Genomic DNA, 26,404 nt, shown 5'->3' on the forward strand with positions numbered 1-26,404 from the left:
TCCTCATAGCTCAGTTCGTAAAGAATCTGCCTGCATTGCAGGAGACCCCGGTTCAATTCCTGGGTCAGGAAAATCCACTGGAGAAGGGATAGGCTACCACTGCAGTATTCTTGGGCTTCCCTTGTGGCGCAGCTGGTAAAGAATTCGCCTGCAATGTGGGAGATTTGGGTTCAATCCCTGGGTTGGGAAGATCCCCTGGGGAAGGGAAAGGCTACCCACTCCAGTATTCTGGCCTAGAGAATTCCATGGACTGTGTAGTCCATGGGGTCCCAAAGAGTCAGACATAACTGAGCCACTTTCACTCTGATTTTTCTTGATCTGCGTACAGGTTTCTCAGGAGGCAGGTAAGGTGGCCTGGTATTCCCATCTCTTTAAGAATTTTCCAGTTTGCTGTGATCCTCAAGTCAAAGGCTTTGGTGTAGTCAATGAAGCAGAAGTAGATGCTTTTCTCATGATCCAACAGATGTTGGCAATTTGCTCTGGTTCGTTTGCCTTTTCTAAATCCAGCTTGTACGACTGGAAGTTCTGTTTATGTACTGTTGAAGTCTAGCTTGAAAGATTTTGAGCATAATCTTGCTGGCATGTTAAAAGAGTCCAATTGTACAGTAATTTGAATATTCTTTGGTGATGCCTTTCCTTGGGATTGGAATGAATGGACCTTTTCCAGGCTTGTGGCCACTGCTGAGTTTTCCAAATCTGCTGGCATAATGAGTACAGCACTTTAACAGCTTCATCTTTTAAGACTTGAAATAGTTCAGCTGGAATTCTATCACCTCCACTAGCTTTGTTCATAGTAATGCTTCATAACACCCACTTGACTTCATACTCTAGAAGTCTGGATCTAGGTGAGTGACCACACCATCATGGTTATCAAGGTCATAAAGACCTTTTTGTATAGTTCTGTGTTTCCTTGCCATCTCTTCATCATCTTTTCTGCTTCTGTTAGATTCTTGCTGTTTCTGTCCTTTATTATGACCATCTTTGCATGAAATGTTCCCTTGGTATTTCCAATTTTCTTGAAGAGATTCTCTAGTCTTTCCCATTCTATTGTTTTCCTCTATTTCTTTGCATTGTTCACTTAAGGCTGTCTTCTCTCTCCCTGCTATTCTCTGGAACCCTGTATTCAGATATCTTTCCCTTTACCCTTTTCCTTTCACTTCTCTTCTTTTCTCAGCTATTTATAATGCCTCCTCAGAAAACCACTATTCTTTCTTGCATTTCTTTTCCTTAGGGATGGTTTCGGCTGCCTTCTGTACAATGTTATGAACCTCCATTTATAGTTTTTCAGGCACTCTGTCTAGCAGATTTAATCCTTTGAATCTACTTGTCACCCTCACTGTGTAATTGTTATGTGATGTGCTTTAGGTCATACCTGAAAGGTCTAGTTGTTTTCCCTACTTTCTTCAATTTAAGCCTGAATTTTGCATGGATGTATATTTGTCTCCAAACTCAAGTTGTATATATTAAATATGAACAGTTTTTTGTATATCAATCATACCTCAATAAAGAAGTCTAAAAATAATCAATATGGAAATATTACACAAGACAATTTGTGTAACTCATGTTTTTAATGTTTTTGATTTACAAAAGTTTCAGATTTACTGAATTTCTTTTGGTGTTATGATTTATAATCCTATGTGATTCAATTTGTTTACAAAAGTATATTCATTTTAATTACTTTTATGTGATAAATGTGACCTCTATTTAGTGACTCAGAGATAGAGACTACTTTTATTTTGAACAAAATCAATTCTGTATGGATTTTGCTGACTAGACTGAGAAGAGATCAGGAATTTTGCTTTGTTTTACATATTGACTCAGTTTTAATTTTGGCACTACTTGCTACTTTAATTAAACACACACACACACAAACCATGTCCTTAAGAAAATGAACACCAGAATACTCATTGTCTGGTAGCTTAAGAAGTAAAATACTAACCAGTCCTGAAACTGTTGGTTCTTAAAGTTCAACAATATGAAACTGTTAAGTCTTCTCTGAGAAATGTAATAAAACACCATAGCAATAACTTAATGACAAATAAGAAAACAGAACTGATTCCACATGGTAATTATCACATCCAGGTGGAAAACCAAATCACTGAAGATATAATAAATTTTACAGCCTAAATTGCTACAGTTAGGTTAAATATTTTAAAATGTTTATAAAATTAACCACTAAAAATTAATGTCAAAATGGGAAAATCCTATAAATGATTTACAAAATTACATCAGAAAGCAAATTCTAAAATATTTGACATAATTACAAAACCTTTGTACAGGTTTATTTGATAAGTAACCAATAAATTTACATCTATGCATATGTGCTAAGTCACATCAGTCATGTTTGACTCTGTGACCCTATGGACCATGGCCCACCAGGCTCCTCTGTCCATGGGATTCTCCAGGCAAGAATACTGGAGTGGGTTGCCACACCCTCCTCCAGGGGATCTTCCCGACCCAGGGATTGAACCATATCTCCTGTGTCTCCTGCACTGGCAAGAAGGTTCTTTACCACTAGTGCCACCTTTATATTTTTACTTAAATGAAAGCTTGGATCGTTTGAGAAAATGTGAGTAATGTCAAGCACATAAAAATGGAGAAGTCATATTAGAAATCAAAAACTCAATGTAAGATATTTTTGTCAATAATTAGGCAAGTGTGAGAAGTGAAAAGTAAACCAGAATAATTTTCTTCACTACTGTAGCATCACTTTTACTTCATGATCAGGAATTTTAAAAGGTTTTTTTAATGTATATCAGATGAATTATGATAATGCAAAATTCACATGAATCTTAAAAATGAAACAGGCTTTGGGATTTCTGTGGTGGCCCAGTGGCTAAAACTCTGTGCTTCCAATGCAGGGGGCCCAGGTTCCATCCCTGGTCACAGAACTATATGCCACATGCTGGGATGATGACTCAAACAGCAAATTGTAAAAATACACTCATATTATGTGTATTTTAAACATTTTTATCACCTGTGAAGAAATGTGAAGAACTGTAGAAAAGGATTATAAATGAAATGAGTTGATAAAGCTGAGTGGTACATGCAAATTCACGATACTGTTAATCTCTTTATGTATGTATTAATCAAATAAAAGCACAATCATCAGCAAGTAATAAGAGGTCAACAGGTATCTTTTCCCACCTTCACCTCAGGATCTTCCTTACACTGTTGAAATGCCATTAGTGTGTTTTCAATGAAAATTCATAAAAACAATCCCCATGAAAAAGGAATATTTCTCACAAAATTGCAAAAGCCCACATAATACAGTTTCCTCAGTATACATGCTTTACTGATTTCTGGAACTGAGTACTGAAGAAAAACAGAGAAGACTCTACCAATTGTAGAAATTGTTCTACTTCAGCTGCAAGGTAGGGCTACTGAATTACCAACAGCAGAAGAATTTATTCTTAAGATACTCAAGACAGTATGGTTAAAAAAGAAACAATGGTGAGGTAAGCTGATATATTATGCTAACTGTATTTATACTAACAACTAAATTTGAATAAAGTGTACATATTAAATAACATTAATCCAACACACATCTTGAGTTACACATGTAGTATTTCTTAGATTTTTTCTCCAAGTATTCAGAAATCTTAGTTCTGATGTATCATAAAGGGTTATTACTGCTAACAATCTTAAAATACAATTATCTTTTCTCTTTGCTAGCAAAGGTAGGTTTCTGTGGCCCTCACCTCTTACTGCCCTTTGAGGTAGTAAGTTCCCTATCACTAAATATGCTAGAGTATAATCAAGAATGATGTAAAATGAGAGAGGCTGAACTGTCAGTTAATTTCAACTCTAAGAGTCTATGGCTTTATGATAAAATATTTACTACAAGTGACATAAGAACTTATTTTAGACCAACTGTTAACAAGTACAAGTTATATTTATTATTTATTTTAATCTATGTCCAAATGTATTCACTAATGCTGTATTTACAAAGGGTTAATTATATGACTGCACTGTCATATAATCTGCACTGCTCAGCAGATAGAACAGTGTATGAAACCCATAAAACCCTGCCCTCATGGTACTTACATAGGTAGGGGGAAGGTAAAGGGGAATAGGAAGGGAGAACAGAAAAGAAGTTGAGAAGGTAAGTTTATCATAGGCAAACGTTCCCCAATGTACAAATTTCATGTCAGCATGAAATAAATTCATAACAAATTCATCTTAAATTCTAAGTCACCTATTCTCTACACCTAGGTAGAAATTTTGAGTTTTTCTTATTTTATGTATGTTCTCTAGTCAAATTTCCTTTTTAAAATTGATCTTTATTTAGAGGATGATTGCTTTACAATGTCGTGTTGGTTTCTGTCATACAAAACTGGGGATCAGCCATAAGTATACATATATCCCCTCTCTCCTAAACTTCCCTCCTGCCCCTATAATTTGTCAGAGACGACTGGGTCGAGCTCCCTGTGTTATACAGCAACTTCCCACTAGCTATCTGATTTGCACATGACAGTGTATGTATGTAATGTTACTCTCTCCATTTGTCCCACCTTATCCTTCCCCTGCTGTGTCCACAAGTAGGTTCTCTACGCCTGCCCTGCAAGTAGGCAAGTGGGTTCATCAGTACCATTTTTCTAGAATCTATATGTATGCATTAATATATAACATTTTGTTTTTCTCTGACTTACTTCACTCTGTGTAACAGGCATGAGGTTCATTCACCTCAAATTCCCTTTTAAAACATCCTTTAAACATTTAAAATACTTTTTATGTTTTCTTACATTTGCTCAAACCCATAGAATGTACAGCACCAAGAGTGAACTCTAAGGTAAAGAACAGACTTTTGATGGGGAAAAAAAAAAAACAAAAAACAGCAGCTTTTTATGTACTTGGTAGCTATCAGGCACTAGACCAATACTGTACAAGAGAAATACAACGCAAGACATATGCAATTATAAATTTTCTAGTGGCCACATTAAAAAAAAAAGTTAAATCAATTTTAATATATTTACTTAATCCAATATATCCAAAACATTATCATTTCAACATAATGAATGTAAGATTTAATGATATCTTACATTTTTTTCTTTCAGTTCTGAATCTTTAGAAACCAGCATATTTTTTATATTTACAGATTATCTCTATTTGGACTAGCCATATTTCCTTGCTCAACAGCTGTGTACAAGCAGTGAGGGGCTATTGTATTTACAGGAATTAGCATATTTAACTACATCTGAATGCAGATACCAGATTTTCACAGGAAATACCTGATCTTATTTATGAGATCATATTGAGATTTTATGAAATTTATAGTTTAAAATAATTCATATATCTAAGTTGTTCAAAACATATCTAAAAGTCATCCAATACTGAATCAAGTATTGATTTTTATGTTTAATCAAAATTAAACAATTAAAAATTCAGTTCCTTAGTGGCATTAGCCACATTTCAAGTATTCAATAGCCACATGTCACTAGTGGCTACTCTATTAGACAGTGCAGCAAAATGTTTCTAGATAACACAGCAGAAAGTTTCTAAAATTTAATTTTTTATCAATTTTTTTATCATCTTTTTATTTGAATCAATTCTAGTTGAAAACAGGTGAGAAAACTTTTTCTTTAGAAATTATAATCTGCAGAGTTGTCCATAAGAATTAAGATGGTCCCTTTTAAATAAAAAGTTTATACTCAAAAAATTGGTACTAAAGTCTGTTATTTCCAAAATTAAGTGTTTCAATCTCAAAAGAGAGAAAACTGTCAATTCTCTGACTTGATTGAAAATACTGCCATCTACCTTGCCACCCAAGTTAGTACTTCACCATCATCTGACACTATATCCTGTTTTATTAGCTAGGTTAATACCTTTTTAAAACACTTTATTTTATCCCTTTCCATTCTACCTTTGTTTGTTACTGCTTTAGTATAGGTTTACATCCTTGATCACCTGGGCAATTTTAAAAGTCTTCTAAATCTAAGTTGTAAATACACAGGGATTGTTTTGCATATGCCAACACCCAAGTAAATCATCACCCAGAATAAAATACAGACTACCTCCAGTACTCTATAAAGTTCCCTCCTGAGCCTAGACAACCCCTAAACTCCCAGAAACAGGTAGTCTGGTGGACTTTTGACTAGTTTTGCCCTTTTGAATTTTATGTAAATGGAATTGTATAATATATAGTCCTTTCATGTCTGGCTTGGCTTCTTTTATTCTGTGAGACTCATCCACATTGTTGTACCAACAGAACCTTTTTGTTGCTTCATTATTTGGAATTTTATAAATATTCCAAATTTTTTTTTATCCAATAACCTGCAGACAGGCATTCAGGTTGTTTCCAGTTCATGGCTATTGTGAAAGCTGGTAGGGAGATTCCTCCATTATATCGTAGTCACAATAGAAACTGATGCTGAATGTACTACACGGAATGGACTGAGGCACATACAAAATCAGGTGTGCATTTTAAACAAAAGACATGCCATGTATACCTTTAATCATTATACATGTTAAGTACATATACACCACATTAATCACACAAACAATCACGAACAACACCAGATGGATAACAAAATTTGATTCAGTTTATTATCACATTTTAGCATCTGCTCTGTATTTTCTAATGCATGAAGAGGTGAATCCAGGGAACCATAACAAAAGAAAGACCAGATACATCACTCTATCAATCCCACATGACAAAGCATGTAAAATCATAATACACAATTTTAAAAGATAGATCTAAGAGGGGTTAAAAAAAGTTGTTTAGTGTCAATTTGACCATTTATACAAGCTCAGTATATTTGAGAAGAGCATAAAACTTTCATTACTTTGTAAAATTAGCATCAGCTTATTTTCTTTGCATATTGCTAAACTCATGTCAAGATAATGCTTGGATACGAGCTTAGAAGGAGTGCTAATTTGCATGAATGTGTTAAATAACTGCTATGCCTCCTCCATGCAGGAGATAACACTAAAGTGAATTAGATCTGCAATAAATGTTTTATGAAAATTAGTATAACAGTGATTATTCCTAAAGTTCATTCAATAAAAGGCATTTTGCTGATGATAGGTTGTTTCTCTAGCATTTTAAAGCAAAAGGGAAATGAATAAACCAAAGTTACTAATCAGATTTATTCAATAAACACATATATACAAGGACAGTGAACCTTTAAAATATTACTCACTTAAAGATCACTTGAACTTTGCCAACTCTAAAACTATATATTCATACAAAGAAAAAAGATAAATGAAAACTTCACATTTTCCCCCTTACCTCCCATTCTCTAGCTGCTGCTTCATTAGTAGAATCCTCATTTGTTTCAGATTCTTCAATCTTTTTTACTACTATAAATCCAGGTTCTTTGGTATATTCACCAGTATCTTCTGCATATGTTTCTGGACTCCACTGAATGAAGAAGGCATACAAGTGGTCTGTCCTGTTAGAATGAGTGATTATGAATTAATACATCTGCTATTCTGAGTTGTTAGCAAGAATTTAAAAATTATTTTTGTTAAACAGCTTCACAAAACTTGAAGACTTAAAATATACAAAATATTACATACACTATTCTTTATTTAAAAATAAAACAAAGCCGACTACCAAGAAGACATTAACTTAAACTTCTGGGGCTGTGTTCTGTCAAGCTCCTAACTACACTAGGATTTTCTTCAGCCTGGTTTTGACTAGCTCAGATGCTGTTCATGGCAACATTTCTTTTCATGAAGGAAACTTGACAATGGGAAGGAAAACCAAACTCACCATTTTAACCTCAATCACACAATGATCTAATTATCTGAAATACAACTAACAACTTACTCTAATTACCTATTTTGAAACCTGACCACTATACAGGTTTTTCCCAGGTTAACAGAAATTTAATATTTTTAACTTTTATGTTCCTTCTTTCAGTTTTGTTTACTAAAGCCTAAATCCCTGAAATAAAAATTATCTGAAGGGTCAGATGTGCATTTCAAACATCTATGCTTTATTGGCTTTAATTGGTATGGATAACTGAAAAGTGATTATAAAACTCTCTACTTTACTCAGCCATTAAAAAGAATACATTTAAATCGGTTCTAATGAGGTGGATGAAACTGGAGCCTATTATACAGAGTGAAGGAAGCCAGAAAGAAAAACACCAATACAGTATACTAACACATATATATGGAAATTAGAAAGATGGTAATGATAACCCGGTATGTGAGACAGCAAAAGAGACACAGATGTATAGAACAGTCTTTTGGACTCTGTGGGAGAGGGCGAGGGTGGGATGATTTGGGAGAATGACATTGAAACATGTATAATATCATATGTGAAATGAATCACCAGTCCAGGTTCGATGCATGATACAGGATGCTCGGGGCTTGTGCACTGGGATGACCCAGAGGGATGGTATGGGAAGGGAATTGGGAGGGGGGGTTTCAGGATGGGGAAACATGTGTACACCCGTGGCGGATTCATGTTGATGTATGGCAAAACCAATGCAATACTGTAAAGTAATTAGCCTCCAATTAAAATAAATAAATTTATATTAAATAAAAACTCTCTACTAACATATAGCAATCAATAATCACTGTCCTGGACATTGTTTGCAATAAAATAAATTTTTAATACTGTCATTTGTTATGTGGCAACTAATGCTTTAAAAAGGTGTTAAGCATCATCTTTCAGATAATTTGTCTCTATGAAGCCATTTTTTTCATAAAATCCTAAAATACAATAAAGTTCAAAATTCTAATAAAACTAATTTTTAATGAACATTAGCGAAGGTGCAAGGTCAATATTAAAATGGAAAATTCCATGCAAAAATTAAAACAAAGCCAACACTAAGGAGAAAAATAAATCCTTATGTTATAATAGGGTTATAATTATAGGATTATATATATTATATATATAATTATAAATATAATATGTTATAATCGTAAGATATAATAGGGTTGAATATTTCATTGTAATCATCTTGGTATCACTGGCAAATCAGAGTCTCTGGCTCTTTGCCTTTCATGTACTCATAAATTATGCAAATCACAGCATATTTTTAAATTATTCTAATCACATTTTGTTGAACGCACAGATTGTACTGTATATTTAGGTGAGGTGGGAGAGAAAAGAATTTTATTATTATATTCTTGAAAGTAAGTCTTCAGAGGAACATATAAAGCCTTTCCAAGAGGTATACAGACGTTTAAGATAGATCTAAGGGAATCAATCTCTTTCTCTTCCGTTTCCATATGGTAATCTTCACTCCTACTCATCTTCTTGAGAACAGTGTGGTTAAGGTATCTTACAGATTGTTTCTTCTCTGCTTTCACTAAAGTACCATCCTCACTCATCCAGAATTTTACAATGGTACATGTCTTTATAGTCAAAAAACTTGCAGTATAAAGACTTCCAGGTTGCCTAAAGTTGGTATTGAGACAGGGAAAGATTTTAAAAACTGGGTAATAAGTCCTTTTGCATATCAGGTGGTTTCTAATTCACTAATTTCCACAAAACTGAATGAAGCTATTCAAATGATGGTTATTAAAAATAATTTTGATGAAAGATGATTAATTTTAGAATATAAACAGAAACACGTTTAAAGAACTGACTGACATTATAATAAAACTTCTCAGTTTCATAGACATTTTTATAAACAAAGCTTTTTAGTACTTATAGAAAAAGAAAAAAGGGAGGGGGCAGAATTGAGCCACTGAGTCTTATCATTTCAATGAACAATATTCATCAATGGATACATAAACTAATTGGGGGAAAGCCCTAACTATTTTATTAAGACATTTCCTGTATTTTACATTTTGTGTGTTAATAGCTATGTATGATAAATTATAATTCATGTTGCTTTGATCAACTGTTCATTAGTAATAATTTTAATGATAAAATGTTATTCTGGGTTTAATTAATATTTGGAATAATGTAGGTGTTGAAAGACAATTTTCTCTTGGATTTCTGCATGTCTTACTGGCAGAGGCACTGTGTACCTGTGTTCAGCACTACCTTTTCATGTAAGTTTGCACAGAAAACAAAGCATAGCATGGTTTTAGAAGGCAGAAATATTCAGTATCTTGTGGTGGAAGTTTAGTCGCTACGTTGTGTCTGACTCTTCTGTGAACCTATGGACTGTAGCCCACCAGGCTCCTCTGTCCATGGGATTTCCCAGGCAAGAATACTGAAGTGAGCTGCCGTTTCCTTCTCAAGGGGATGTTCCTGACCCAGGGATTGAACACGTGTCTCCAGCTTGGCAGATGGATTGATTCTTTACCACTGAGCCACTTGGAAAGCCCATTAGTATCTTACTCTGGATCAAAGGGAAACCATGCTTACTGTACATTATAGAAATTTTAGGTTCCCTAAACTTACGGTTCCTCTTCTTTAACATAACCCATGGCACATGCAGCTGTCACTTGGCCTTCTTCACACCCAACAGTGGGAACTGAAGCTCAAAGAACTCATACAAGTGCTAGAGCTGTGACTACTGCTGTTGTGACTCTTCTGCCAGCACTCATTAAACTGAGGCAGGCCAACTTGTTAACAAGTAGGGTGAGCCTTAGATCCTTTACTCTTCTGAGAATAATCAGAAAATTTTTAGTATGTGTAATGTCAGTACACACAGTGCATGCATGTTCAGTCGCTTTAGTCATGTCTGACTCTTTGTGACCGTATGGACTGTAGCCTGCCAGGCTCCTCTGTCCATGGGGATTCTCCAGGCAAGAATACTGGAGTGGGTTGCCATGCCCTTCTCCAGGGGATCTTCTGACCACGGTATCGAATCAGCATCTCATGTCTCCTGCATTGGCAGGTGGGTTCTTTAACACTAGCACCACCTGGGAAGCCCCAGATAAATGTGTAAGTATATGCAATTTGTTGCAAAAAATGTAAAAAGGAATAAAAATATACTACTTTATAATAAGATTCTATGAGGAAGTATAATTGAAATATAAATTCAAAGAGAAAAGTAGTGATGCAAATTTTAACTGTTTTAGAAGAGCACATTCAAGTAGTGTTTAAATGTATAATCTAATCATAAAGGGAAAACTGTTCCATTATCTAAATCCTACTGGATATATTTAATAGATAAATGTAAGTTTTAACTTAGAATGTCATTATTTATGATACAGTGAACTTAAAATGTCAGTATTTACAATACAGTGATAACAGACATCCTTTACAAATATTGCTCAATCGTAATATGAGAAATTTCACTGTGCAGTGAGTATAAAAAATAATTTGAAGACCAGATCCTTTTAGTAGCTAATTTAATGCTATGTATACAGCAAGCATTTATAATAGAAAGGATTTGATGAAATTTTTAAAAAAGAAATTATACACAGGGAGTTTGGGATGGACATGTACACACTGCTATATTTAAAATGGATAACCAACACAGACCTTCTGTATAGTACATGGAACTCTGCTCAGTGTTATGTGGCATCTTGAACGGGAGGGGAGTCTGGGGAAGAATGGATACATGCATATGTATGGCTGAGTCCCTTTGCTGTTCACCTGAAACTATCACAACAGTGATAACTGGCTATACCAGTTAACAAAATACAAAGTAAAAAAAAAAAAAAAGAAATTGTATCATTTCCTGCCTTGAGGTGGGGCTGTACCAGTTAATATTTTAATGAACCTTCTTGATCTAAAACATTTTAACTATGACTGTTTACTAGTAACACGAGGTATATGTTCATATTTTTTGCATTAAACCACAAAGGGGACTAAAATTAAAAGTGGGGTAAATTAAAGAGTATAAAAGAGGAGCTAATTGATTTTGAACATATTTAATGTCAGGTTTTAATCATAAACTATTTCAGTACTTTGCTACTGGTGTGAACTGTTATATAAAATAATTTCAACTCCAGGAATCTCAATGTTTTCCAGATTTTGTTGTTATTGTTTTACCTTTCTTGTGGCACAGCAAACCAATATTCATGTTTCTTATCTCTCTGTGCATACTGCTGCATCGTTGCACTTGCTTGAGATACAAATGTTTTCCTCATAGGTTTTCTGACTCTGAGACATAAGAACTTATGCAATCGATGCCTTCTCTTTTCTTTTAAAAGTGCAGAACCTAGAATTGAGATAGAGTGTTTATTCAATTCCCATACACCATGTTTGAATAATTAAAAAAAATTTAGACTAAGTAATGTTTATCTCTAAACTTTTGACAAATAATTACAGAATAAAACGTTACTTTACTGAAAGGTGAATTCTCTTAAGTAGCTTGTATATTTTTCCATCAAAAGTGACAAGTATAGCAAGACTAATAAACTAACACCCGAGTTATGAACTGATATTATATCTAAGGATATTAGGAAAAAATGTGGAAGATCCAGAAATTCTGGTTAAATTTTTCTAACAACCACACTAAAGTAATTATTCATACACATACATATACAATATTCTGCATACTCTCTATCATCTTTCTAGAACAATATCTAAATAAGTTTGCAGAATTTTCAAAGTTTTACTGTAATATGGTTGTTACAGAAAAAATTCAGTAAAAAAGTTTCTGAGGCTTTTACATACATATGAAGGTGTGACAAAAACAATATGCTAGATTCAGCCATCTGTTTAGTTTATTAAGCCTGAATTATCTCTAACCCTTCCAACCACAGATGCTGCCATATGACACACTGAAGGTCTGACAATAAGGATCAATTCAGGAAACTAGACATTGGCTTACAAAGGAGGCATACTATGGAAGAAAAAGCACTTTGCTATAGTCAGGAGATCTGGATAGTAGTCATGGCTTTTTTCTGTGTAACACTGTGCAAGATACATAATCTATCTGAGCCCCAGCATTTGCATCAGGTTAAAAGAATGAACTTTTACTACTCTTCTCACAATTATATTCCATTATATATTTATATTATATAGTTTTATGATAAAAGATCAGAAACTTTGAATACTTCCCTATATAGAATCTCAAGTTCCTTAAAATTAGCTACTTAAAACTAATTTTCTTGTCCTCCCTCCATATGTACATACAAAAAAGAAGAAACCAAATAGCAGCAATCCAGGAACACCTATCTAAACATATCTACCAAACTTTCTCCTTTTAGTAATGTCATAAAAGGAAAACCCAATTAAACCCTGCACCCAAACAAACGCAATAAAATACGAGCAGTCTACTAAATTACTGGGTCAACCAGAATGCAACATTTTATCGTTTTCAAAGATTTCAGAACATAAGACAACCAAACACAAACATATCAAATAAAGATATCTATGCCAGCATTCGTCACAACATCAATCTTAATAATATCAATTGTTAATAACAAGTGAATGTCTTAATAAATACAGAAATAGCTGAATTACAGGGCCATTAAAAACCATGAAAGAACTACACAGGTTCAAGTTGACCCTTGAACAACACGGGGTTGAACTGCACAGGTCCACTTATATGTAGATCTTCAAATAATATATACTTTAATACTACTATACATGGTTGGTTGAATCCATGTATGCAGAACCACAGATATGGAGGGCAGATTGTAAAGTTAAACATAAAATTTTGAATGTGGGAAAGAGTATGTGTCACCCCTTAACCCTTGAGTTGTTTAAGGGTCAACTGTATAATGACACAGGAAAATGTTCATGACATAAAATATGAAGTGAAAAAAGCAAGAAACTATACTACATGTAATCCTAATTTTATATGAAAACTATACACATATCAAGATATATACAAATTATATCAATATTGTATATGTGTATATATGTAAATGTGTGTATGTAGATACACATACGCACTAAAGAGCAAAGATAAATACATCAAATATTAACAAGGATCAAATCCAGGTGATGAATTCCAGGTAATTGTTTATAAATTTTCTAAAAAGCAACATATTTGTCAAAAGTTCTTTAATGAACATTAACTCTGAATAATGAAAAAATATTCAAGCTTTTATAGAATGTAATTACTTAACATCTATTGAATATAATCCTTAGGTCTTCAGTATATGTAAATTATATACAGTATATATCAGTATATCTAAATTCAGTATGTTATGCTAAGTCACTTCAGTCGTGTCCAACTCTGTGCGACCCCATAGACGGAAGCCCACCAGGCTTCCCCGTCCCTGGGATTCTCCAGGCAAGAACACTGGAGTGGGTTGCCATTTCCTTCTCCAATGCATGAAAGTGAAAAGTAAAAGTGAAGTCGCTCAGTCATATCTGACTCTTAGCGACCCATGGACTGCAGCCTACCAGGCTCCTCTGTCCATGGGATTTTCCAGGCAAGAGTACTGGAGTGGGTTGCTATTGCCTTCTCCGAAATTCAGTATATCTAAATGCAAAGAAAATTCCGTTTTGAAAAATTGAATCAAACCCTAGTGTGTTGCTGGGGAGACTATAAAATGGTATAGCCACTGTGGAAAACAGATCAGTGGTTCATCAAAAAAGTACACACAGAATTACCATACAATCCAGCAAATCTACTTCCGGTATGTAACCAAAAAAAAAATGAAAGAAGGAAATCAAACAAATTATTTGTACACTAATGTTCATAGCAGCATTATTATTCACAACAGCCAAAAGGTGTAAACAACTCAAATGTCCATCAACAAATGAACATATAAAGGAAATGTGCTGTGTACAATGGAATATTATTCAGCTTTATATAGAAAGAAAATTCTGACACACCACAACATAGATGAAACTTGAAGGCATTATGCTAATGGATATAAGCCACATACAAAAGGAAAACATAGAATGGTGCTTGCCAAGGACTGTAAGGAGGGGAGAATGGAAGATATCATTTAATAAGCAGAGAGTTTCAGCTCAGGAAGATGAAAAAGTTCTGGAAATGGATGGTGGTGATGGTTGTACAATAATGTGAATATGCCTAAAGCTCCTATATTTTACATTAAAAATGGTTAAACTCGTAAATCTTATTTTATGCATATTTTAACAATTATGCAGGTCAGGAAGCAACACTTAGAACTGGACATGGAACAACAGACTGGTTCCAAATAGGAAAAGGAGTACATCAAGGCTGTATATTGTCACCCTGCTTATTTAACTTATATGCAGAGTACATCATGAGAAACGCTGGACTAGAAGAAGCACAACCTGGAATTAAGATTGCCGGGAGAAATATCAATAACCTCAGATATGCAGATGACACCACCCTTATGGCAAAAAGTGAAGAGGAACTAAAAAAAGCCTCTTAATGAAAGTGAAAGAGGAGAGTGAAAAAGTTGGCTTAAAGCTCAACATTCAGAAAACGAAGATCATGGCATCTGGTCCCATCACTTCATGGAAAATAGACGGGGAAGCAGGGGAAACAGTGTCAGACTTTATTTTGGGGAAGACTCCAGCCATGAAATTAAAAGACGCTTACTCCTTGGAAGGAAAGTTATGGCCAATCTAGATAGCATATTGAAAAGCAGAGACATTACTTTGCCAACAAAGGTTCGTCTAGTCAAGGCTATGGTTTTTCCTGTGGTCATGTATGGATGTGAGAGTTGGACTATAAAGAAAGCTGAGCGCCAAAGAATTGATGCTTTTGAACTGTGGTTTTGGAGAAGACTCTTGAGAGTCCCTTGGACTGCAATGAGATCCAACCAGTCCATTCTAAAGGAGATCAGCCCTGGGTGTTCTCTGGAAGGAATGATGCTACAGCTGAAACTCTAGTACTTTGGCCACCTCATGAGAAGAGTTGACTCACTGGAAAAGACTGTGATGCTGGGAGGGATTGAGGGCAGGAGAAGGGGACAAAAGAGGATGAGATGGTTGGATGGCATCACCGACTTGATGGACATGAGTCTGAGTGAACTCCGGGAGTTGGTGATGGACAGGGAGGCCTGGCATGCTGCGATTCATGAGGTCGCAAACAGTCGGACGCAACTGAGCGACTGAACTGAACAATTAATATTTTAATTATAAAACAGAAATATGTAAATTAGATTAATCTGAAATCAATACTCCAATAGAATATGAGAAATGTTAGCTAAGATACTTGAGTTATACCACTTTTAACATAATGTACAAAGCAGAATCATTGTGTAGTAGAAATAAAAGCTATTACTATAATTTTCAAAAGTAAACAGTATGAAAATACAAAATTGAAAGAGAAAATGGTATTTATCTCAGTTCTGCTTTTTATTTTAAATTAAAAATGTTTAATTCATTTATAGCCACAACGCATTGCATCTGGGATCTTAGTTTCCTGACCAGGGATTGAACCTGGGCCCTCTGCACTGGAAGCACAGTCTTAACCAGTGGACAGCCAGGGAAGTCTCTTTAGTACTGCATTTTAAAGAAAAACAACCAGACAATGATGGAACCTGTGAATACCTGGAAGAATTTCAGAAACAGATTTTATGTCTAATTACACTTTTAAAAAATGAAGGGATTATATAACTTTGGCAATTACAAATTGCAATTACTTCTTATTGTCAAATTCAGACTTAAATTGAAGAAAGTACGGAAAACCACTAGACCATTCAGGTATGACCTAAATCAAATCCCTTATGATTATACAGTGGAAGTGAGAAATAGATTTAAGGGCCTAGATCTGATAGATAGAGTGCCTGATGAACTATGGAATGAGGTTCGTGACATTGTACAGGAGACAGGGATCAAGACCATCCCCATGGAAAAGAAATGCAAAAAAGCAAAACGGCTGTCTGGGGAGGCCTTACAAATAGCTGTGAAAAGAAGAGAAGCAAAAAACAAAGGAGAAAAGGAAGATATAAACATCTGAATGCAGAGTTCCAAAGAATAGCAAGAAGAGATAAGAAAGCCTTCCTCAGCGATCAATGCAAAGAAATAGAGGAAAACAACAGAATGGGAAAGACTAGGGATCTCTTCAAGAAAATCAGAGATACCAAAGGAACATTTCATGCAAAGATGGGCTCGATAAAGGACAGAAATGGTATGGACCTAACAGAAGCAGAAGATATTAAGAAGAGAGGGCAAGAATACACAGAAGAACTGTACAAAAAAGATCTTCATGACCCAGATAATCACGATGGTGTGATCACTGACCTAGAGCCAGACAACCTGGAATGTGAAGTCAAGTGGGCCTTAGAAAGCATCACTACGAACAAAGCTAGTGGAGGGGATGGAATTCCAGTTGAACTATTCCAAATTCTGAAAGATGATGCTGTGAAAGTGCTGCAATCAATATGCCAGCAAACTTGGAAAAGTCAGCAGTGGCCACAGGACTGGAAAAGGTCAGTTTTCATTCCAATCCCAAAGAAAGGCAATGCCAAAGACTACCGCACAATTGCACTCATCTCACACGCTAGTAAAGTAATGCTCAAAATTCTCCAAGCCAGGCTTCAGCAATATGTGAACTGTGAACTTCCTGATGTGCAAGCTGGTTTTAGAAAAGGCAGAGGAACCAGAGATCAAACTGCCAACATCTGCTGGGTCATAGAAAAAGCAAGAGTTCCAGAAAAACATCTATTTCTGCTTTATTGACCATGCCAAAGCCTTTGACTATGTGGACCCCAATAAACTGTGGAAAATTCTGAAAGAGATGGGAATACCAGACCACCTGATCTGCCTCTTGAGAAATCTGTATGCAGGTCAGGAAGCAACAGTTAGAACTGGACAGGGAACAACAGACTAGTTCCAAATAGGAAAAGGAGTTCGTCAAGGCTGTATATTGTCACCCTGTTTATTTAACTTATATGCAGAGTACATCATGAGAAACGCTGGACTGGAAGAAACACTAACTGGAATCAAGATTGCCGGGAGAAATATCAGTAACCTCAGATATGCAGATGACACCACCCTTATGGCAGAAAGTGAAGAGGAACTCAAAAGCCTCTTGATGAAAGTGAAAGTGGAGAGTGAAAAAGTTGGCTTAAAGCTCAACATTCAGAAAACAAACATCATGGCATCCGGTCCCAACACTTCATGGGAAATAGGTGGGGAAACAGTGGAAACAGTGTCAGACTTTATTTTTCTGGGCTCCAAAATCACTGCAGATGGTGATTGCAGCCATGAAATTAAAAGACGCTTACTCCTTGGAAGGAAAGTTATGTCCAACCTAGATAGCATATTCAAAAGCAGAGACATTACTTTGCCAACAAAGGTCCGTCTAGTCAAGGCTATGGTTTTTCCTGTGGTCATGTATGGATGTGAGAGTTGGACTGTGAAGAAGGCTGAACGCCGAAGAATTGATGCTTTTGAACTGTGGTGTTGGAGAAGACTCTTGAGAGTCCCTTGGACTGCAAGGAGATCCAACCAGTCCATTCTGAAGGAGATCAGCCCCGGGATTTCTTTGGAAGGAATGATGCTAAAGCTGAAACTCCAGTACTTTGGCCACCTCATGAGAAAAGTTGACTCATTGGAAAAGACTCTGATGCTGGGAGGGACTGGGGGCAGGAAAAGGGGACAACAGAGGATGAGATGGCTGGATGGCAATACTGACTCGATGGACGTGAGTCTGAGTGAACTCTGGGAGTTGGTGATGGACAGGGAGGCCTGGCATGCTGCGATTCATGGGGTCGCAAAGAGTCGGACACAACTGAGCGACTGATCTGCTCTGATCTGATCTACAATTTTAAGGGGTTACCCTGGTGGCTCAGATTGTAAAGAATCTGCCTGCATAGCAGGAGACTTAGGTTCAATCCCTGGGTTGGGAAGATCCTCTGGAGAAGGGAATGTCTACCCACTCCAGTATTCTCACCTGGAAAATTCCATGGACAGAGGAGCTTGGTGGGCTTACAGTCCATGGGGTTGCAAAGGGTCAGACATGACTGAACAACTAACACACTACACAATTTTAAATAGTATTCTAATGATGTAACATACCAAGAACTAAATGAAAAAAAAAAGGGGGGGGGAGAAATCATAGGTATTATAGACTTGTGTGCATTTTTAAGAAATAAATTGTTTAAAGACAGAATGCAGTGAATCAGGAATGCTTAAACATGGTGGAAAAGATGCTCAATATGTGTACAATCCACTGTGAGATAAGACAGTAGAAACCAGACACTATGTACTTGCCCCATAGAAACATCAGTCAAGGGCCACTAGATTATCCTTCAGAGTGGCCTAAGATACAGCAGCTTTTGAGTCAGTGAGCAAAAAGAGAGACAATACACAGTAAGACAAACTAACTTAATATATTCCTCAACACTTACCTTCTATATCGGCTGTTGCTATTTTATGCTTAATTTCTTTCTGTGACACCTGTTGCATAGTCTCCCTTTGCTGTTTAGTTTGTTGCATGGAATGGGATTTCCAGAGTTTCCGTAGCTCTTCTACCTCAGCCTCTGAGTCCTGATTTTGTTCCCTTCCTTGTTTTCCTTTGTCGACAACTTGCTTTTGTTTTAATTCTATTGCTTCCCCACAAGGCATACTTTCTTTTTCAACTTCTTCTTGATGTAGTGAATTCTCATCAAGAGGAAAATCCTGGTTATCTTTTTTTATACCTGTGCTTTGTTCTTTAAGACCTGATATTTTTTGAAGATTATCTGCAGCCTGATCTCCTTCCTTAGTGGGCATTTCAAGATTATTTAAACCAGTTTTAAGAGAAAGAGTCCCAACTTCATTGGCAGTATGTCCAGAACCAGATTTTAAGTGATCAGGAGTACTAGCAGCCTCTGATATGACCGCTAAACACTCTACTCCGCTCTGAGTGATGGTCTGCACAGATTCTGATGACGCACCAGATGATTTATCGTGTCGTAGCTCATCCAAAGAAATAAGTTCCTCCCGAACAGGAGAGAGTTCTGATTCTGTGAACACATCTTCAGAAAGAGACTCCTCAGTGCTCCTAGGAGCAGTGCTGGCACTGTCATTAGCTGCATCACGGATTCTTGAGTCTAGTTCATCAGTATTACTTCTTGTCACTTTCTTTAAATGGCAGAAGTCCCTTCCTGATAACTGATCTATCTCTCTGTCAGTAAACAAAATTTAGAGTTATTATTTTTTAAATTATAGAATTTTATTTTCCACAAACTTAACACTGAATTAATATCACTAAAAAGGCTTTTCTAAAAGGACAAAGCATACATCTCTTAATAGCATACTAAAAAACTGATTCATATAGAACAAGTAATTAAGTTTCTGCATCAACTACTTAAGATATGGGAAATATCAATGTTAGATTTACTGAACTGATCTACCTGAAGAGAAGTTGAAGACACAACTTTTGGGTGAAGCTGTATTTCTAAACTAAAATTTACTCACTGATGAAATATGAAAAATAGGCTTAAAGTTTTGATTAAAATTTTGAATGGTTTAATAAAGCACATTGACTGATACTATGTACACACACATAGTGCTTATATAGATTTAAATAGAAATTAAACTAAAATAAATGACTCAAATGCAAAGCTAAAAATCAGCCTGAACAGAATCAAGGCAAAAGTACTTAGAGGAATTCTTCATGGTTCCAGTGACAACTCTTAACAATTCTAAGAGAACTTGTTCAGCTAACAGGTTAGATATTAGCTAGCTGAATGATTCATCGTTACTTCTAGATTTCCATGTTTAATGCCATTTGTAATATACAAGCACTAATGTTCAAAGGTTAGGTAGTGTAAGTTCTGCATGGAGGCCGTACAAACACTACAGCATGATATACAAATCAACAATTTAAAATGATGGCTAAAAACTAGTAAATGGAAACTACATAAGTTTTTAGTGGGAAAAGAATATTTATGCAAGTTTGAGAATAGAAAAGACTGGGAAGTAAGTTGACACAAAATTTATTGGTGACCTCTGGATGGTGAAGTTGGGTAACTCTTTTCCTCTTATTCTAGTATTTGATATTTTTATAATTGATACTTTTTTAAAAAGTATCAATTAGTTGAAGTCCAATTCCTATCTCTACTTTCCTTGCAATGATTGATTCACCTTAAGAAATCCAAGCATCTAGTCTGTGCTATTAAATATGTAACAGTGTCATCTACTGGTGATCGACTAAAACTGCACATAAGGGTCCTGAAAGAAAGTGAAGTGGGGCTCTTTGTAACCCCAGGGACTGCAGCATGCATGTCATGCTGCTCCATCCATGGGATTTTCCAGGCAAGAGTCCTGGAACTCAGCAAAAAGGTTTGAGACACTATCTGTAGAAGAGCCTTAGGTAAGAGATAAAATTAAGTAAATCCAACAGGACACAGATTTAGGTAAGTGTTGTAACTTTTTTTTTAATGTCAGTCATGCTGCTATTGTTCCTGAACAATACTTTCGAAATCAACTTCCCAGTAAAAAACTAGAGCAAACCAATAAAATCTTATACACCTCATTTTTACCATATATAACATTATTCTGCAAAACCACAGGACTCATTTATCTGATCTGTTGCCAGATATTTGTTTTTAATCAATTCATAAGGCAGGATTTAAATGTCTTTTTGGAATAATTTTTAAAAAATGTTTGGATCAAATAGATGGTCTTTCCAGGTGATGTTCTAAATGATAAAAAAAAGTGATTTACAAGAGGAAGAGTTCCACAGCATCTGTGTAGAATAGTTATGGACCATACCACATAATACTCAATAAAATCCCAAAGTATCCTAACACAAATGGAAAATCAGGGCAAGAGAAAATGATCTCACTCATGACTGACATAGCTATAATCTTAATTCTCTTTTAATCTAATCCTTCACTCCTTCACCTTTGTCTCACCTCTCTACCTGCCACTGTAATCTTTATTTGCTCAGACTGATTTTAGATGATGATATATTAAATAACTAATAGTAGAGGCAATCTTAGGAATAATCTGCACCTCTAAAGATGATTTACCAAGCCAAAACAGTTATCTATTGGGGTGGCAGGTATAATGGACATTCTTAAATAAATGATTTTATTCTACCTTAGGTATTCTAACAATTTATGTAGTCTGCCTCAGAAACAAAAATAACTTTCTCTCTTTTGTAAGTCTCTTTTGTAAGTAGTTCTATCTCACAAAGGTTAATTTTAAAACAATCATTATCAACTTTGTAGGTTATTACAGGGACAGAAATCTCAGTATCAGTTAAAGTGAAGACAGTTTTTAAACCGTTGACAAAGGAATGATAAATTATGAAGAAATAGAAAGAGGGAAGCTCTTCAGAGAAGGCAATGGCACCCCACTCCAGTACTCTTGCCTGGAAAATTCCATGGGCAGAGGAGCCTAGTAGGCTGCAGTCCATGGGGTCGCTAAGAGTCGGACACGACTGAGCGACTTCACTTTCACTTTTCACTTTCATGCATTAGAGAAGGAAATGGCAACCCACTCCAGTGTTCTTGTCTGGAGAATCCCAGGGATGGACATGACTGAAGTGACTTAGCAGCAGAAGGAGGGAAGCTCTTTTCTATTTCAATTTTCTTCCTTTGTACTTTCCTATTCCTTTCTTTGTATACCTATCTTTTATTTTCTTCTTTTATTTATTATCCTTCCCTTTTCTCTCTGTCATTACTTTCACAGGCTGTGCTGACCTGTAACCTCACACCTGTTACCTGAAACACACAACATCCATAACCAGTACATTCCAAGGTTAACTTTACACTTGTGCAATCTGTGGGTCTTCTCCCCTATATTTTATACTTTCCTGAGAGAGAAGGATGCAAACATATAAATCAGTAAATAAAAGACAAAGCTGCTCTAGTTTTATTAATGTCAGGTCTTTGCTCATGACCTCTCCCAAATCCCACACCCAACTCTCCAGACTCTTCTAAGGAAAATTTGAAAGGTATCCTTGATTACTGATATTACTTTAAATTACTAATAAAAATAACAGAATTATGAATTCTGTATCTGAAGAAAAAGGGCTGGTAAACACTGAATTAAATGAATACTACAGGTTATTTTTAAATATCAGGTTCTCTGATCAAATATGCAAATATCAATTTAAAACAATTCCTAACTATTCCAGTGCATAAAGAATAATCTTTTCAATACTATGTTTCATTACTGATAAAATGAAAAGCATCCATAATAAAACTACTAAAAGATACTTAAGAGTTATTAGACCAAGGTCAACTAACTAGATGAAATAAAACTGCAAAGGAGTATAAATATCACTCTTACATGGGTAAGGATTCCTTTATTTTGCTATCCAAAATTTCTTTGTACATTGCTGCTGACATCACCTCTTCCATTGGACACATGATGCCATATTCCTCACAGCCATTCTCTTGAACCAATGGGTCAGTTTTATGTGGATCAAACATTATATTATTTGGTGTAACTAGCAATACACCACTGACTGTGCCCTAAGATGAAAAAAGAAAATAATGTTTAATCTTCAAAGTTTACATTTCCAAAAATTATTTTAGATATTTTTACTGATTTTCTTCCCATGTTAAGCCACCTACCTTACACAAAAGTAGTACACTCAAGCACTATGGCATTCTCATGAAAATGTTTTTAATAATACCCAAATTTTCCCAGTAAATTCTCCTTGTTAGCAGGGCAAAGTACAAAGAATATTATATTCACCGTCAATCAGTCGAGTCAGGAATTAAAATCTGCAGCCTCAGTAAACTGTTGAGTTACATCAGCAAGATAATTGCAGTAGTGTATGGAGGACTTTACAGTTCTCCAAAGGCATGAGCCTTGTTTCACATTAATTTGCACACAACTTCTTGTGTTGTTCCCTCACCAAAGGTATCAAATAGTTTCATGCAGACAATGCAAGTTTAATAAATAATGTGCCTATAACCCAATCCACTATAAAAGGAAAATAGTATAATCTGTTTAAAGTATCTTTAAAAATAAGTCTCAACTTTACTTAACTCTGCTAGCCTAGTTATGTGGCCTTGGGCAAGCACAGCCTCTGGGCTGTTTCCTCATCTGTAACATAGGATAGATTAGATGACTTCTATGACTTCTAAGGCATATGGCATCTACTTTAATCATGAAAAGCTATGACATTTTAAATATATTTATATAAAATAGCAATACAAATATAAAGAATCCAACCCTCTAATCTTACAAATGAGCAAGCTGAAGTACATAAGAAGCTGATCCCACTAATATTAGCTAATATTTACTGAATGCTTTGTATGTACCATGCTTTATATATATTTTTTCCATTTCCTCTTCATAATTATAGTACTGAAATGAGAATAGAGGCAAGAAAATTAAATTTGAGAGAGGCTAGGCAATTTGTTATAAATAATCAACAACACAGCTAACTAATAAATGGTAGGACTAAGATCCCAAATCCAAAAAGTCCAATGCTTTATACTATACTCTCTCCACATTTGAGTTACAAACATTAATCACTCCAACTCAAGTACCAAAAATTCTTTAATCCCATACTATTTATCCATTTATTTATTTCTGAAGTACTGTTGATTTACAATGTTTCTTTGATTTCTGCATAAAGTGATTCAGTATTAGTAGGTGGGATCCTCTCATCTGGCCAATTAATAATGCCTGTTTTGACCCTGGTCATAGTATGAATTTTCTTCTAAACTACTCAAGCTCAATCAGAACAACAAGCAAAATTCAGCCAAGGGAAAAAAAAAAAAAACCTCCTACAATTATAGGATGGATTTATGAGGTTAACATCAGGCTGTGGTCATTTCAGATTTAAGGCCCCCCCTTCCCATGGAAAGAGGAGCCTGGTGGGTTACAGTTAACAGGGGGTCACAGAGTCAGACACGACTGAAGTGACTTAGCACTTAATCTTGAGAACAATTAAATTATGCTAAGGATAACCAGCCTAGTAACACTAGGAAATTGGACTGGGAGCTTTATGGACAGTGCCAATATATAATTTCCCTGAAAGATTAGTATAGAACAGACTACATCAGAGGACCTGAGAATACACTGGGCTAAACCTAATAGAAGTTCCTGGCTTAATTCTAATTATGATCTTAATAATATTGCTAGCTATATTATTTGTACTTGGCCAGTTTTACAAGATTATTGTTTCTTACAATATCAAAGGTGTAACTGAACCTCCAATGAAAATAATGATGACTAGGTAATGTGAAGCAGTTGATCAAATACATAGTTCTGTATGGTATCAATGATTTTAATAGTGCAATTCTAGATATGGAAGGATAAAAGAAGAGGGATTACTTTCCTGGATCATAATTAGAAGACAGATGTCCAGAGATCTTTGACTATAAAGACCTAGTCCAGGAATAGCACACTGAATGGCCTATCAGCAAAATCATCACCTAAAAATGATTCCTAGCTATGTGGGATGGATGGTCATGAAATGCCTCCCAAAGTATGACTGAATTAAATACCATGATGGGGCCCTGTCAACTAACTGGCATTTGCCATGGGTGCTTGCCATCTACCTCTACAAAGATTAAACCGTGTGCTGCTGCAGCTGCTGACCTTCAACATCCCCTGAAGGAGTTTAGGGTGGAGAGTAGAAATGTGGCACTCTGCTCTGGGAAAACTGGTAGGGCAGGTCTTTAGATAGTTAGATATACTCAGGAGCTGATTTTATGAGCCAATTCTTGCATCTCTTCATATCGAGGAAAGCACTAAAATCCTTCATGGTGACAATTGTTTCCTATGACTAGGAGAAGCTTCACAAGACCAGTGGAAACTTCCTACCAAAAATTGTTGCTTGATTGCATGTATTCCCCCTTTACCAAAATCACATATATACTGTGCTTCCCCACTACCTATCTGAACAGTTTCTCAGAGCTATCTGAGGTGCTGTGCATGTTGTGCATTTTTTTAAGTCAACAGAGTTAATATATACATTCTTAATCCCATTTTCAAACTCTCATTTCGGAGCATGCAGGTTTAGTTGCTCCTTGAGAATCTGCCTGCTATCTCCCCCGTTCGATTCCTGGGTCGGGAAGATCTGCTGGAGAAGGCATAGGCTACCCACTCCAGTGGGAAGTCCAGTATTCTTGGGCTTCCTTTGTGGCTTAGCTGGTAAAGTATCCACCTGCAATGCGTGAGATCTGGGTTTGATCTCTGGGAAGATCCTCTGGAAGAGGGAAAGGCTATCTACTCCAGTATTCTGGCCTGGAGAATTCCATGGACTGTACAGTCCAAGGGGTTGCAAAGAGTAGGACATGACTGAGTGACTTTCACAAGACAAGACAAGAACGTGGAATCTTCCTGGACTGGGGATCAAACTTGTGTCCCCTGCATTGGCAGGCAGATTCTTAACTACTGGACCACCTGTATATTTTTTGGATGATGGCCCACACCAAGGCACATCATAATCAAATTGATCAGCAATTAAAAAAAAAAAAACTGAAAAATAGGCAGAAGATTTAAACAGACATTTCTTCACAGAAGACACAGAGATGACCAAGAGATACCTGAAAAAAGATGCTCAAACTCCTATTTATTAGAGAAATGCAAATCAAAACATATAAGAAGATATCTCCTCACACCAGTCAGAATGACTATCATCAGAAAAATCTACACTGACTTCCCTGGTGGTCCAATGGTTGAAGAATCTGCCTGCCAACACAGGGAATACAAGTTTGATCCCTGATCCAGGAAGGTTCCACATGCTGCAGGGCATCTAAGCCTGCAGGCCCTACAGCCTGTGCTCTGTAA

The 26,404-nt window shown here is 35.8% G+C and overlaps 1 protein-coding gene across 11 annotated transcripts in view; it reads right to left on the reverse strand.

Moving 5' to 3' along the window:
• The window catches only part of OXR1 (oxidation resistance 1), a 549,175-nt gene that overhangs the window by 31,680 nt on the left and 491,091 nt on the right, over nucleotides 1-26,404 (reverse strand). For all 11 annotated transcript variants that reach the window (XM_061439150.1, XM_061439153.1, XM_061439152.1 and 8 more), the window contains 4 exons: nucleotides 22,940-23,124; nucleotides 19,063-19,820; nucleotides 11,858-12,026; nucleotides 7,232-7,394 (listed from right to left, as the gene is read on the reverse strand). In XM_061439150.1, the coding sequence (XP_061295134.1) occupies nucleotides 7,232-7,394; nucleotides 11,858-12,026; nucleotides 19,063-19,820; nucleotides 22,940-23,124 (1,275 nt within the window). The remainder of the gene's footprint in view (nucleotides 1-7,231; nucleotides 7,395-11,857; nucleotides 12,027-19,062; nucleotides 19,821-22,939; nucleotides 23,125-26,404) is intronic.

The sequence above is a fragment of the Bos javanicus genome, chromosome 14 (assembly GCF_032452875.1).
Source record: "Bos javanicus breed banteng chromosome 14, ARS-OSU_banteng_1.0, whole genome shotgun sequence".
Lineage (NCBI taxonomy): Eukaryota > Metazoa > Chordata > Mammalia > Artiodactyla > Bovidae > Bos > Bos javanicus.